Source organism: Nothobranchius furzeri, chromosome 2, assembly GCF_043380555.1.
Source record: "Nothobranchius furzeri strain GRZ-AD chromosome 2, NfurGRZ-RIMD1, whole genome shotgun sequence".
Classification (NCBI taxonomy): Eukaryota; Metazoa; Chordata; class Actinopteri; order Cyprinodontiformes; family Nothobranchiidae; genus Nothobranchius; species Nothobranchius furzeri.
The window spans coordinates 28,488,239-28,503,113 of NC_091742.1; the positions used below are offsets into that span (position 1 = coordinate 28,488,239).

Genomic DNA, 14,875 nt, shown 5'->3' on the forward strand with positions numbered 1-14,875 from the left:
GTTTTATTATTATTCCTGTTAGCTCGTCCTTTCCAAACGGACGGGAATGTGACAGGTCGATATGGGAATTGCGCACGTGGACAGGGTTCCTGTTGGGTTAGCATACTCACTTTTCATTTAGCTAGAAACTATCGTTTTCAGCCAGAAATCCCGCTAAACGTTGGAAATGCCTCATGAACTTAATAATCTAGTCTGGTAGGACGACGAAGCGAAACAATAGTGCCTCGTAAACTCACAAATGGTTCTTGTGTGTGTGTGTGTGTGTGTGTGTCCACACACACCTTCTCATCCAATGTGTTGTCTTATGTTCATGACCATTTACATTAGGAGATTCTCACTGAAGACATCAAAACTATGAACATGGACGTAATTTTTTTTTTTTGGGGGGGGGGGGGGCATGTCCACCCCACTTTTTCCAAAGTCAAGTTTTGACCCCTGCACTTTTTACCATCCAAAAACAATATTACGCTATATTAAATTGACACTGATTGAGCTCTAGGACCAAGCGGAAAACCGTTTGTGTTGCAGTCTGTTTCCCATTAGAGCATACTGTAAATATACCCCCCCCCCCACACACACACACACACACTTCTAAAGTGAAAATTACGTCCATGACTATGAATGAACACATGAGGAGTTATGTACTTAACCAGAAAAGGTGAAATAACTGAAAACATGTTTTCTTTTCTATATTCTTCAAAATAGCCACCCTTTACTCTGATTACTGCTTTACACACTCCTGGTATTCCCTTGATGAGCTTCAAGAGGTAGTCATCTGAAATGGTTTTCAGTCTTGAAGGAGTTCCCAGAGGGGTTTAGCACTTGTTGGTCCCATGGTCATGGCCATGAAGATAAAGAAAACACATTGAATGAGAAGTTGTGTCGCACGTTTTAAATGGTTTAACTTTGGAAAGAGTAATGTTGTTGCTCAACATAAATACTGAATAACTTTGCATGTTTCGTTTTTCCAGAGCTTTCTAAAATCTGCCAGTTTGTTGTTCTTTCACCATCTAATCTTAAGCCAACCTGCGTCTGTAACTGAGCAAAACCTCATGATTAATTTTGTAGCACTAACTATGTTGTTAGCAGAAAAAAACTGGTTTAATTGATAAATTAGTCATTAGATGTTCTGATCCTTAGCCACACATCCATAGATGGGATAAAAACGAATGCATGAGGAGATCCTGGGGTCCTTTTGATTGATGACCATGGCGTCAAGCGGTTATCTGAACCACTTTCCCTGCTTTTCCCAACCAACTGAAACCAACCTTTTGGATAATGGTCGTTTTTGAGTGCATCATGAGCAGAGTTGGTGTGACTGTCGTCTTGCTCTGGAAGTAAAGAACCAGGAAAGTAAGGTCCACTAGCTGGAGATGACCTTAAATACGTTTTCAGAACTCTTTGAGCTTTTGCTTGGTCCAGTGACCATAACCTACTGGTTGTGCAGCACCAGGCTAAAGGTCAAAGGTGACAGATCATCTGCTGCTGTGGCCCCCAGACTCTGGACCTCTCTCCCCCTGAGCCTGAGACCAGTGGACTCGGTAGTCTCCTTTAAACTCACCTGTTAAGGCTTTGGTGGGACCTTCATCACCTTGTTCTGCTCTTATTCCACCTTTCCTGGGTTCCACAGATTTTTCTCTTTATTCATTTTCTCTCCCCCTGTACTTACATTTATAATCACCATTTTTTTCAATTTTAAACATTTGTAAACATTAAAAAAACATTTTTTTAAAATATTTTATGTAAAGCGCCTCATGGTTTTCGTCTTGAGAGGCGCTATATTAAAGATAATTTTCTTTTAAACCAAATTCAAGGTATTTGCAAGATTTCCAAACACCTTACAGGGACACTGGATCAGCCACATTTATGCTCCAAATTTTAAAATTCCCTCTCCTACACTAAATATACAAGAACACAACCAAAGTGAAAAGAATCCTCTAATGCTGCTGGTTGGTGATGGTTTCAGAGCGTCTTCAAACGGTGTCTGGCTCAGGTCTGACTGCAGCCAGAGCCTGCACACGGTGGTTGGACGTTTGCTGTGCGAGGCCACTCTGCTGAGCACGGAGTTCCACTTCAAGACGAATGAAGTCGACACGGCCATGTTCTGCTCGTCAGACTGCAGCGAAGGCAACTTGGACGGTCTTACTTGGCCTACGCACCGATCTACTTCCATGTAAATAATTACATCCACAACATGCTCCTTTTCCTCTGGAGCTGTAAACGCTTGGGAGTGAAGCTTTATGCAGCTTCTGGTGGAAACGTCTGAGTGAAATGTGAGTCCTGCAACATGTGAAGGATGAGTGAGTTCTGTGGGGGCTGAGACAATATTTTCTACTCCATGTAAGAAACGAAGGCAGCCATGAAACACAGCAGAGAAACCAAAGCAGCCTCCAGCAGATGGAGATGAACCTGCTTCATCAGACTGAGGTGTTTGAAGTGATGACAACCCACACCACCGGTTATTTTTGTGTTTTTATTTGAACACAACAGGAAGAGGAATTAGGTGGACGTCACATGCACAAAATATATCAAAACTTAGTTTTTAAACTGGGCAGCAAACCCATGTTCCTCACGCTTCCACAGGGTAGTGTGGTGCATCAGAGGTAAAGCCCCTCCGGGGTTCCCTCCTGCTTCTTGTATAGGACGTTCTCCTTGGACTTTTTGAAGTCTTCGTTGGTGACTTTCATGCGGCGCTCCCGCAGCGCCATGAGGCCTGCTTCTGTGCAGATGGCCTGGAGGACAAATAAGGGCAGAGGTTTTATTAACAGTCTGGAGAAATGTACACAACTACAGAAACGTACTTTCTACACCAAAAACTTGAGTCATGCTCAGCTGACTGAAGGAGATCCCAGACCTGCTGGCATCAGAACCAGGAACCCAATAAGTTTTTCTGCTTTAATATGGTACGTCTTAAATTGGTCCAGTTTTTCCAAACGAGGCGTGTTTCCATTGTCAGAACTTCAGGATCATTTCTGCTAACGGGAAACTGACCAGCAGATACAATGGCTCAGTCCTCTTCGTTGTTGTCTCCAGGATATTGCACAGATGTCAGCATCTACTGGTTTCCAGTCAGGTTTTCGTAGAGCTCATTCTACTGAAACAGCTCTTCTTAGGGTCTCTAATGACCTTCTGACCCACAATGATACAGGGGACTGTTCTGTTCTGGTCCTGCTGGACCTGACTGCACCGTGAGAACACCCGTTAGCTTTAGCATTAGCCAGTCTGCGTGTAGCTGCACTTTTGATTCCAAACTTTGGACCGGTTCTGCCTTTGTGCCTTTGCTGGTTCCTTTATTTTCCTCCACTGCATCCAGATGACCACACTGTGCGCCGGTAAAAAGCGTTTTTCTTACTTTTGTTAAATAAAGTTCTGGTGAAAATAGTAATTCAAAGATGTTGCACCAGTGCTACGTTTAAAAACAGACACGAACAGACAGGTACGGCCCTGCTCTGATATGGAAGAGCCTGGGGGGAAATCAGGACGTCAATAGCACCATCCATACATATGTACCAACTAGCGAGAAAAGCAAATTTTGATCTTCTTTGTCTGCAGTGGTTTTAGCGCTTTCCGGTGCTGAAACAGCGCCCTGTAGTGGCGTAACGCTGCAACTGCAGTTAAAAGAACCACCACGTGAATTTGAACGCAGGAAAACCCCTCCTGCCTTTTAAATGCAACAATTAACCCTTTAACGTGAGAATGCCCAGAACCAGAACTTCTAAATGAACAAAACAAAAAGATTCTCGCTCTCAATGAAAATCAAACTGAGAAATGAAAATAACAGGAGGAAAAGATAAAAAAAATAAACTCACATGTCCAGCTAACGTCTGATGTTTCTGTACCTGCTTGTAACTTCTATTAATAATAACGTGTTTAATTAAGGCTCACGCACAAATAAAACCTGGAGCAGCGCCTGTTAGTGGACTCGTGTTTCTGGGTGGCTGCTAGTTACTTTTACTCGAGTATAAACATGTTGCAGTAGTGCGATGCTTACTCAGGTGACAGTGCTTCCCCAGGAATTTTTCCAGCTGTGGCATTTTAATAAAGTACATGTTTCTAGTGCAGAGAGGAGACAACCCATAGAAGCACTGATTTGATCTCATTTCAGAGAAAAATAGAACAGGTCAGACGCACTTAATGAATAAAATTACGCCTATGTAAGGGAAACGCTGGGTGATTTATCATCAGCTGTGATGAAACGTCTGAGCCCCGTTTGACTCCTTTGAGGTGGTAGGGATCCACGTTATCGATGGCAGATGATTTCTGAAAACACGGATCCCTATCCTCCTTCAGAAGTTTGTTCCTGTAAGGGATGCATTCATCCTTGTTCTTTTAATCCATCCTGCTGACTCTTCATCTGCAGCTTCCCCGTGCAACGCGAGCCACACACCTAAAAAGGCACTAAGGGGGTGTGGCTGACATGCAGGTCACGCGTCTGACAAAGATCGGCTGAGTTTTATTCATCCGTCGTATGATTAAGTGATGTATTGGTCATCGTCCCAGCCCTACAGTTAGTCTACAGCTGAGGTTTGCTCCAATCTGCACAAAAACACTAATAATTGTAAAAAATGATTGATTTCTAAATTTGGACTATTCCTACCTTGATGTCTGCTCCTGATAAGTCGTCCTTAGCCAAGATGAGGTCATCAAGGGTGACATCATCAGCCACCGTCATGCGACTGGTGTGAATCTGGAAGATCCTCCTTTTGGTTTTCTCATCCGGCAGAGGGAACTCGATCTTCCTGTCGATTCTCCCTGGAAACAGAAATGCACACAGAAACGTTTAGCCCTGCTGCCTGGTATCAGGGGACATTCTGAGGGACGTTTTCCCACATCTGCTCTCCTGGAAGAAAGAGGAAGGGTGTCATTTTATGACAAATGTTTTATAAATGTCCGTGAGTGGAATGTGTGAGCAGACCTTTGTTCTAAAGTGTGATTATAAATCGTCACTGCTCAAAGCTGGAAGAGTAAGCCTGACATTTCAATTTCCGCTGGCTGCCATGACTCAGCCGTTTCCTAAGCGCCAGACAGATTTACAGTCCTGCAGACTTAGCCAGAACCAAAGACAATGGGACTCCCACCCACCGGGTCTGATCAGGGCCGGATCCAGAGTTTCTATCCGATTAGTGGCCATGATCACTTTGACGTCCCCCCGCGAGTCGAAGCCGTCCAGTTGGTTGAGCAGCTCTAGCATGGTCCTCTGGATCTCCCTCTCACCACCAGAGTTGGAGTCGTACCTGAACATCAGACACACCGTGAGACAAACTGATCCAAAGGAATGGATCTGGTACTCTGGAGTGGCTTTCAGAGGGAATGTCATCAACAACCTGGAATTTTAACTAGTTAAGGAAACACAGCACAACATCTCCCGGAGATCTGAACCTGAACAGAGACTCAGCCTGATCTAACACAGCTCCAACACCTCCTCGAGCGGAACTGAGTGTACCTTTTTGTTCCGATGGCGTCAATCTCATCGATGAAGACGATGGAGGGGGCGTGCTCCTCAGCCACCCTGAAGAGCTCTCTCACCAGCTTGGGCCCGTCTCCCAGGTACTTCTGGATCAGCTCAGAGCCGACCACACGCAGGAACGTTGCTGAGGTCTGATTGGCTACAGCTTTAGCAAGCAGTGTCTTACCTGGAATACACAACAGTCACGTCCTAGTGATGCTTTCAGTGTAAACCTGCAGGAACAGGCCCTTAACCCTGCAGATTTCATTAAAGAGGGTTTCTGGGTTAAGAATTCTTTCATCCACCAGGTTGGAGAGAATCAGCGTGTTTATTTTTTATACAGTTTGAGGCGATTCGCACAGCAGGGTCATATTTAATTCATGCTTGCAGCTTCACGCAGCTGAAAAGTAAAACGCAGAACAAATATTTTCTACCATCAGGTTAAACAGAACCAAAGTGGATGATCTGCACTTTCCATGATGTTCATCCCGTATTTACAAAAAAAAAAAGAGCAAGTCTTTAAGCCTCTAATTTCCCTCTGGGATTAATAAAGCATTGATTGATTGATTTAACTCATTCACTGGGTGTCGGACGAGCCCCCACACCGTGAGAACAAACATCCCAGCTCTAAAGTCGATCTTCACCCGCATACGTCACACGTCACGTGATCAGGAAACAGAACATCCATGTGTTAGGAGATCGTTTTGGGCCGCTGCTGTAAAAAAGAGTGAGGCGCGAACCGGAAAAGCTTCTGCCGATGTAAGATGGTGCTTGTCCATGTAAGGCCCTATAGACCAGAACCAGGATCTTGAAATGAACCCTGAAGCTGACTGGCAGCCAGTGAAGCTGGAGGAGAAGCGGGGTGATGTGGGTGTGTTTGGAGGACTTGGTCAGAAGCCGAGCACAGGCGTTCTGAACCACCTGTAGACGGTTCAGGGAGGTTCTGCTCAGACACGTGAAAAGAGAGTTACAGTAGTCTAAGCGTGAGGAGATGAAGGTGTGGAGAACTGTCTCAAGTTCAGAGCGGGACAGAATGGGACTCAGCTTAGCAACGTTCCTGAGATGGAAGAAGGAAGAGCCAACAAGAGAACTGACATGAGAATCCAGGTTGAGAGCTGGGTCAAAGGTCACACCAAGATTCCTGATGGAAGGTTTGGTGTGAGAAGCAAGCTGACCAAGAGAGTCTCTGACTTTGGGAACCAGCTTGTCTGGGGCACAGATGAGGATCTCAGTCTTATCTTCATTCAGCTGAAGAAAGCTCCCACCATCCAGGCTTTGATAGAGTCTAAGCAGGTGTGTAACAGCTGCAGCTTAGACATCTCATGGGGCTTAAAGGAGATGTACAGTTGGATGTCATCTGCATAAAGATGGTAGGAGATTCCATTGAATGAGCTCAGGATGTGCTGAAGAGGAAGCAGACAGAGGAGGAAGAGCAGAGGCCCAAGCACAGAACCTTGTGGGACACCATGGGTAAGAGAGGTGGTGGAGGACGGCCACAGAGAAAGAAGAAAAGGAGAACCACTCCAGAGCAGATCCTGATAGGCCTACCCAGTCTCTCAGCCTCTCCAGTAGCAGGTGATGGTCAATAGTGTCAAAGGCTGCAGTCAGGTCCAGCAGGACCAGAACAGAACAGTCCCCTGCATCACTGTGAGTCAGAAGGTCATTAGAGACCCTAAGAAGAGCTGTTTCAGTAGAATGAGCTCTACGAAAACCTGACTGGAAGCTATCATAGATGTTATGTTCATCAAGAGCAGCTGTGAGTTGTTTAGCCACAACCTTTTCCAAGATCTTGGAGATGAACGGAAGTTTAGAGATGGGTCTGAAGGTGCTGTGGAGAGAGGGGTCGAGACTCGGTTTTTTAAGAAGCGGGTGGATTACAGCGTTCTTAAAGTAAGCAGGGACCTGACCAGAGACCAGAGAAGCATTAAGGGTAAGATGTGGAGGGGGCATGCAGAGGTCTTCATGCCAAGACAGCAGGTTCATTAAACTGTCTCAGTAGGAGTTTACAGGACTAACCTGTGCCAGGTGGCCCGTACAAGATGACCCCTTTAGGAGGTTTGATGCCCATCTCCTCATAGTACTCAGGGTGTGTGAGAGGCAGCTCCACCGACTCCTGTTGAAACAACACAAACCTTGAGTCAGCGTCTATGACACACCACCACCAAGTCAGATTAGCTTGTTGACATGTAGAACCTGGTAAAAAGATGCAGGTAGTACTTTTTTTACATGAGACAATCGTGTGAATTACTGCACCTTGATCTCCTGGATCTGGTTGTCCAGGCCACCAATGTCGGCATACGTTTCCTGTGGGGCTTTTTCCACCTTCATGACCGTCACTAATGGATCAGTGTCGTCCATCAGAACCCCAATCACAGCATGAACCTGTGAGATACGCGAGCCAGGCAGCGTTATTGGACATGTGAGCCTTACTGATCGTACAATAATACAAATACGGTCAAGTAACTGGGTAAGCTAGACTCCACTGTGCCTAACCCTAACCCTAACACACACACACACACAACCTTGTGGTTGAGGAGGACAGAACATCCGGGCTCCAGCAGGTCTTTGTCCACAAAGGACAGGATGCTGACGTAATGCTCCGATCCCACCGAGGTGGACACGATGGCGTGGTTGTCATCTATGATTTCTTCCAGAGTGCCTACTGACATGGGGGTTCCCCTGAGGTCATCCACCTTTGACCTTTCCTCCTGTAAACACCAAACACACGTGTGTTATTTTATCAGACACGTGGAACATGAAGAGGTAAAGACGATTACAACCACCGACTTCTTGTTTCTCTTCTAGAGGCTTCATCTGCTCCTGGTTCCTGATGAACTCCTCCTCCATCAGTAGATAGTCTTTGATTCGCTCCTGCTTCAGTAGCTTCAGACGGCACTGAGTGTGAGGCGTTACTGAAACGGGCACGAGTACAGAACCGTTACACAGAGAAACCAACCTCCCTCCTAAAACAGATTGTATAACTTATAGGACTTTGGTCTTTCGCTGTCGGGTCACTTCCTGTTTATGATCCATGACCCGCACTTGTATGGCGCCTTTCAGAGGACTCCAAAGCACTTTACACTGCAGTTATGATTCATCCCTTCACACACACACATTCACACACGGGTGATGACCAAGTTAAAAACAGCTGTGTATGACATCAAATGGGATGACTGAATGAATCAAAACAGCGTGGTAAAATAAATACGGGGTACCTCGCACGGATAAATGACAGGATTTTTCAGTTAATGAAAGATACAGATCAGAGCATAAAAACCTCACGACAGACTCAAATTTACAGCGCTGAGAAACAAAAGTGACAAGAGAACTTGTGGCGCATACACATCAGCGTCCGTTTGGTCCCTTACGGTCCTAGGATTTGGTTTCACACACAGGTCAGACTTGTGTTTATTCTCAGACCTCCCCAGTGGTCAGACTGGGACCGAGGCGACGCTACGGACTAACTGCAGGGTATCTGCAGGTTTAAGGGAGCCAAATTTAAGACTTTTTAAGACCTTTTTTAAGGCCACTCTGACCAAATTTAAGCTATTTTTTAAATTAAATTTAAGTTATAATTTCCAGCTATTGCCTGGAACCGGTGCTAACCACGTCGTGAACGTGGGATTAGCCATCCAGTCACCATTAATGTTGCACTTCCCCATGGCGCAAGCTCCCACTAGCATGCTCCTCTAAAAGTAGCCCCCTTTCACAACCAACCGTATATGTACGGTTCCGCTTACGGCAACATCGTACACAAAAAATCCTGAACTAACTAGAAATTCACGAAAATTTTATAGAAATAAAAGAATCTTGTTTATTGGGTCTTTGGTAATTTAAGACCTTTGGAAACTGTATTTAAGGATTATTTGTAATTTTTTAAGGATTTTTAAGGCCTTACATTTGGAAAGGCAAATTTAAGACTTTTTAAGGACCCGCGGATACCCTGAACTGGCTGGCAGAAATTACGAATACCGCCTTCGATCTGCGATAAGAATGAGCCAGCGGGGGTTCCCACATGCAAAGATGAAGCTGTTGCGTAAACTTCTGTCTGTAGCACGGAGCTCCTGATCCAGAGCTGCTGCTCAGTACGGGAACGGGAGAAGAGAACAGCTCCGTGTGTGTGCGTGTTCCTCTACAGTACCTCTACAGCACAGGTGTCAAACTCAGGCCCTCGGGCCAAATGTGGCCCACGGTCTAGTTTTATTTGGCCCGCGAGATCAAAAAACAAATATGTATTAACTCATTCACCGCCAATGATGGCTAAAGTCGCCATGTGCAATTTTTTTTTTACTGTGTGGGCGTCGGACGAGCCCCCGCACCGTGAGAACAAACATCCCAGCTCTAAAGCCGATCTTCATCCGCATACGTCACATGATCAGGAAGTAGAACATCCATGTGTTAGGAGATCGTTTTGGGCCGCTGCTGTAAAAAAAGTGAGGCGCGAACCGGAAAAGCTTCTGCCGATCACAATTCAACAACGGATTATGAAAGAACGGATAACGCTCGAAACGTGCGGATTCTTCCTGATGTAAGAGGTGAGTCTCTGCTTTGTTTTGGTTGTTTTGGCGTAGACATCATCCTAGCGCGCAACGTTCTGTCACTCTTTAAAAAACAGTAAAAACGGTGAGAAACGATGGCAGAAACAGCTTTACTGATCAGGAAACGGCCGGCAGTGAATGAGTTAAAACTGGCACGCCGGCCCATTTGGCAGCAAAGACTACTACAAATCCCACAGTGCTTTGCGGCGTTAGTCCATCCTCCTTATTGTTTCCAGGTGTGTGCTGCCGGTATCGCCGGTGTCTGCAGCGTTACCTCCTCAGTCTCAGACAAACCGAAAACTCTCCTCTTACTCAGTGCAGTTTAATCAGCAGCTTGTCGACTTTAAAGCCCAGAAAATGAGATTTTAACCGCTCTCGATCTGTTCAGGGCCGATGGAGAAAGTTCTCCAACTTCCAGACGGAGCTGATAAAACTCCAGCGGCACGCTCCAGTCAGTCTGACTCTGGCTGCTGCAGCTTTCATCGCTCCTCCCCGACACACCCACCCAACAGCGTGGTCCAGCTGCTCAGATGTTCTCCATGTTCAGCAGCACACACCTACATGAGCACCATCAGAGTGGAGAAAGTCCAGCTTGGATTATTGTGGCTTTGAGGACTTTTTCTGCTCCACAGCATGAATGTTAATAGGTGAGATGACATTTTCATTTAAGAAAAAAACATTTATCGATTTTTCTTTAACCTACAGTATCGGGGATAAATCTACCTACTTTTTAGTCTTTTCAAGCACTTTGTTTTGTTTTCTTGACTTTATGTGAATAATTTCCTGCCCTTCCTCTCTCCAACCTTCCTGCATGCTCTTCCAGAAAAGCAGCTTCCTAGATTTCCTACTTTCTAACCAATCAGCCAAAGGGATCTACCGACCGCAAAAGCAATGAGTTGAAGTCATCGGGGCAGATCATGAACTCAGCTGAGGCGAAGCACGTCAGAGAAGTATGTCACTTTTTCCAAAAAATTTGAGTTTGACCCACGACTTCATCCCAGTGTGAATTTGAGTTTGACACTCAAGCTCTCGATTTACCGGTGGATCTACGTTCCTACCCTCACCCATGGTCATGAGCTTTGGGTAGTGACCGAAAGAACGAGATCGCGGATACAAGCGGCCGAAATGAGTTTTCTCCACAGGGTGGCTGGGCTCTCCCTTAGAGATAGGGTGAGAAGCTCAGCCATCAGGGAGGGGCTCGGAGTAGACCCGCTGCTCCTCCACATGGAGAGGAGCCGGTTGAGGTGGCTTGGACGTCTGGTCCGACACATGCTCACACCCAAAGCGTAGAAAATTGACGCGTGTGACCAAGTGTCAAAATATGACGATCCAGGGTGCCCCAGCGCGTCAGGAGAGGACGCACGGCCCCAGAGCGTCGGTATCCGACGCTTGCGGTGAGACGGACATTTGACCGACTTGTGAACTACTTAACCGTCCCCTCACCCCCATTCTAACCTTAACCAGCGTGCACATGCAGAGCTCAATTAAAAATTCCTCCAGGTGGGAGGAACTGAAGAACGTCACACGCTTCTCCAGTTCTTACGTGGATGACACGGTGAACAGAAACAGCAGAGATGTAGCACTAGTGAATAGTGAGGGTTATTAATAGATGAGTGTGTCTCTAATATTTCTCATATAGACTGTAATGTGCCGAGTTCTCCTCTGCTCTTTCTGCTAGACTCATCTGAAGATGGATGCTCTACACAAACACCAACAGCTGTTTCTCCTGTTTAGCTTCTGTCTGACGGCTCAACTAGAGTCACATCCAGCATGGCAGCAAGTCATGGAGCCAAACCACGGACAGGAGGTGTGATATCGGCAGGAGGCTGGTGAGCTGGGAGCTGAAGAAGGTAAAAACACAACCTGAAGGTTCCCCATCTCCAGGCTAACACACAAGCTGCTGCTGAATCAAGAGCACCGAGGTTAGGTAATACTGAAGGTGTTTACATGAAGATGTTATGAAATAGTCCGTTAAAGACTGGATGAACTTAAGATGTTGCTATTATGTATTTTTATACATGATAACATCAGTTATTTTCTGTAGCACGTGTCTTTCTATTGTAAAGGTGCATTTATTTATACTTACATGTAAATGTGTACACCCCTATAAACCCTCTGCTTAATAAATGCTCTGAAGCCTGTTTTGTATGTTTAATACTTGGTCGGTTTATTGGTATTTTTATTAATCTTGTTAAGTGTGTGATTTTAACACTGAGCAGTGACTAAATGAAGATTCAACAGTTGGTTAAATTCAGTGTTAAAAACAGATTAGGTTCAGAAATCTTGTGCATCCACAGTTATTAGTGATAATTAACAATCTGATAAAGCGCCAAACATCGAGATATCGGCAGTACTTATCGGCCTTTGGCTGACCACGACCGCCTCATATCGGTATCGGCAATAGAAAAACCAACATCGGTGGACCTCTAATCTGAAGTCTTGTGCTTATTTGCTGAGGTTTTTTTTTTGCATAGCAAAGCTAGTCCCTAACTCAGGAACGCCATTTTCCCCTCCCCCGTGCTTTCATGTAACCCTTTCCACTGCTGCATATGGGAGCGCCATAAAGGCACAAGCCCACAGTTTAGCCTGATCTCAATCATATTCAGGCGTTTTTAAATCCCAGATTATTTGCTTAGTTATTGAGTTATAAAGAAGCAGAACTGCTGTTTTACAGACGCATGTGAATACTTACTAGCTTTGCAAAAGAAATAATAAAACATGAAATAACACAACAAGGTTTTATCCTCGTGAGTGTGTCTGGAAGACTTCTTTACCCAGCGGCAGTTTGCTAGCTGCATCTGGACCTTTGGTCTTCTTCTTTCTCTTGCCGACTCGAGTGGGAATAGGAGGCTCGTATTTCTTTTTCTTATCCTTCAATTTAAAAAGAAGAACATTAATAAACATTACAAAAAAATAAATAAATAAAACTCTAGGAAACTTGCGCCACAGCTCACAATCATCAACCCCAAAAGCTTCAGCTCAAGACATTCGTCCTCATTAGAGGCAGCAAGATTTCACGTTTACAGGTAATCTGAGCGGACCTTCATGAGGGAAATACATCATTCACCATCCTTTCTCAGTGGGTCATCTACTGTGCGAAGCCTTTTCAGCTAATGCATCTTTGGGAATACTTTTTTCATCAAACTTTGTTTATACTTTTATAGACTAAAGAAACGTTAACAAAATGTGTCTGTGGCAGTTTGTTTAAAACTGCAATGGTGTTCACTCTGTGTGATAATTTGACACCAGCTGGACTACAGTCGTGGTTTACTGGTCATCCTCTGACACATGAACTCTGACACATCACATGGGCCATCTCGTCCCCCTCCGGTTGGCCCAGGGTCAAATAAAAAACTAATCCAAGTGAAGCAACTTCTTAATGGTGTTTATATAAACTATAATAAAAATGAAAGTATGTGAGTTTTGACTGTCATATTTTGAAATGTATTAGTTTGTAAATATTCATAATTAAAAATGAAAAGACTGGCACAACACTGTGAATGTATTAAGTTATAAAAACTACTTCTTTGTACGTTACCATGAGATTATCTCAAATCTATTTTGTAAATTAATGATACCATATCAGGGACATGTGTGAAAAATGTGTTTAAATCTGAGCTACATTAGTTCCAAACAGATAAGTACAGACGCGTCATCACCTTGTCATCCTTCTTGCCTCCTCCAGGTCCATGGCCTCCACTCTGACTTTGACCCTAAAAAAAAAAAAAAAAAAAAACAGAAACAGCTAAATAAAACAGAGATTAAATTCCATCGTCTTCCATCTTGGATTGCTATAAAACAGTGGGCAGTGCTGTCTCAAAAACTGTGGAAGCGTGAATCTGCGGTCTCCGGGGCTTCTCCTAGATTGAAATTATATAGATATATACTGCTCCTGGGAAAATGCACATCACTTTAAAACACAGCTCCAAATATCCAATACCTTGACTCTAAAAACCTGGAATAGACAAGTCTACACCAAAGACACACGCAGAGCAAGGTCTGGGTAGTCTAGGTTCTGTAGTACCCGAGCTACACCTGTTACAATATATTGTAGATGCTAAAATCACAATCATGCCCACCTTTTATTGAAGAGGAATCTGCTATGGGACTAGAATAATCCAGTCCAGTCTATATCCAGTCTAGTACGAAGTGTCTAGGATCTCTAGTTATTGAGTTAGACCAGTTCCAATGTGGTCCTGATGCAAAATATCACATTTTAATAGACTTTCACCAATCAGGCAAAGGTTTTAAAATTCACAAACTATGTTTCACAGAACCTGCTATTAGTTTAGCGTAACCCTGTCCAGGTTTGAAAAGTCTGGGTGTCGTAATTTCATACTGGGAGCAAATTAAAGATGCTCAAGGAGAGGAATGGTTGGGTTGAGTTGCTCGTTCCTAAACGACAATCGGAAATGGGACCGACTTTAGCTTCGTGAGTGTAGCGGTTACCAACCCTGTGGATGACGCTATAAAAACAAACTGCAGTGGCCCAAGCGTACACAAAACGTTCTCAACAGGAACAGCGGCAGGAACGAAGAAAATTAAACAGAACGTCCACAAAATTTATATCTCAATAAATGAAAGAAGACGTTTTTCTGACAGCTACGAAAAGCTCACCTTGCTAGCTTAAAGCTAAAGTATACTAGCCGGCGTTTAGCCCAAGTTACCCCGCAGATAAAACACTGAAAACTGCTCAGTGGTAAAGCATAAAACGTTTCAACATCTGTAAGCAAAGTGATATTATGGCGCACCAAGTTAACGGATAAACGTGACTGTATAAGAAGAGAAAAATTTGCTTGCTCACTTACCATTGTTGCTTGTCGCTTGAATGTGACGTGAGCGGGTACGGGGGGAACTCTTTTACTGACGTAACCAAACGTAACCAGACTGG

General features: G+C 44.5%; 1 protein-coding gene across 1 annotated transcript; it reads right to left on the reverse strand.

Annotated features, from left to right (window-relative positions):
* Window positions 1-2,459: 2,459 nt before the first annotated feature.
* On the reverse strand, window positions 2,460-14,875 carry LOC107396021 (26S proteasome regulatory subunit 4). Its single transcript, XM_015975523.3, has 11 exons — window positions 14,793-14,875; window positions 13,644-13,697; window positions 12,759-12,855; window positions 8,234-8,358; window positions 7,969-8,154; window positions 7,700-7,828; window positions 7,463-7,559; window positions 5,444-5,633; window positions 5,083-5,234; window positions 4,598-4,752; window positions 2,460-2,732 (listed from the first exon to the last, which is right to left on the reverse strand). Exons 1-11 carry the CDS (start codon window positions 14,793-14,795, stop codon window positions 2,598-2,600), a joined length of 1,323 nt encoding a protein of 440 aa, XP_015831009.1. The 5' UTR covers window positions 14,796-14,875; the 3' UTR covers window positions 2,460-2,597.

Excerpts from the sequence above, each read along its gene's own strand:
- LOC107396021 (XM_015975523.3), bottom strand. Across the intron at positions 12,856-13,643 it reads GAGGCAAGAAGGATGACAAG|GATAAGAAAAAGAAATACGA; the intron begins GTGATGACGCGT and ends TTTAAATTGAAG. Across the intron at positions 5,235-5,443 it reads GACGCCATCGGAACAAAAAG|GTACGACTCCAACTCTGGTG; the intron begins GTACACTCAGTT and ends TCTGATGTTCAG.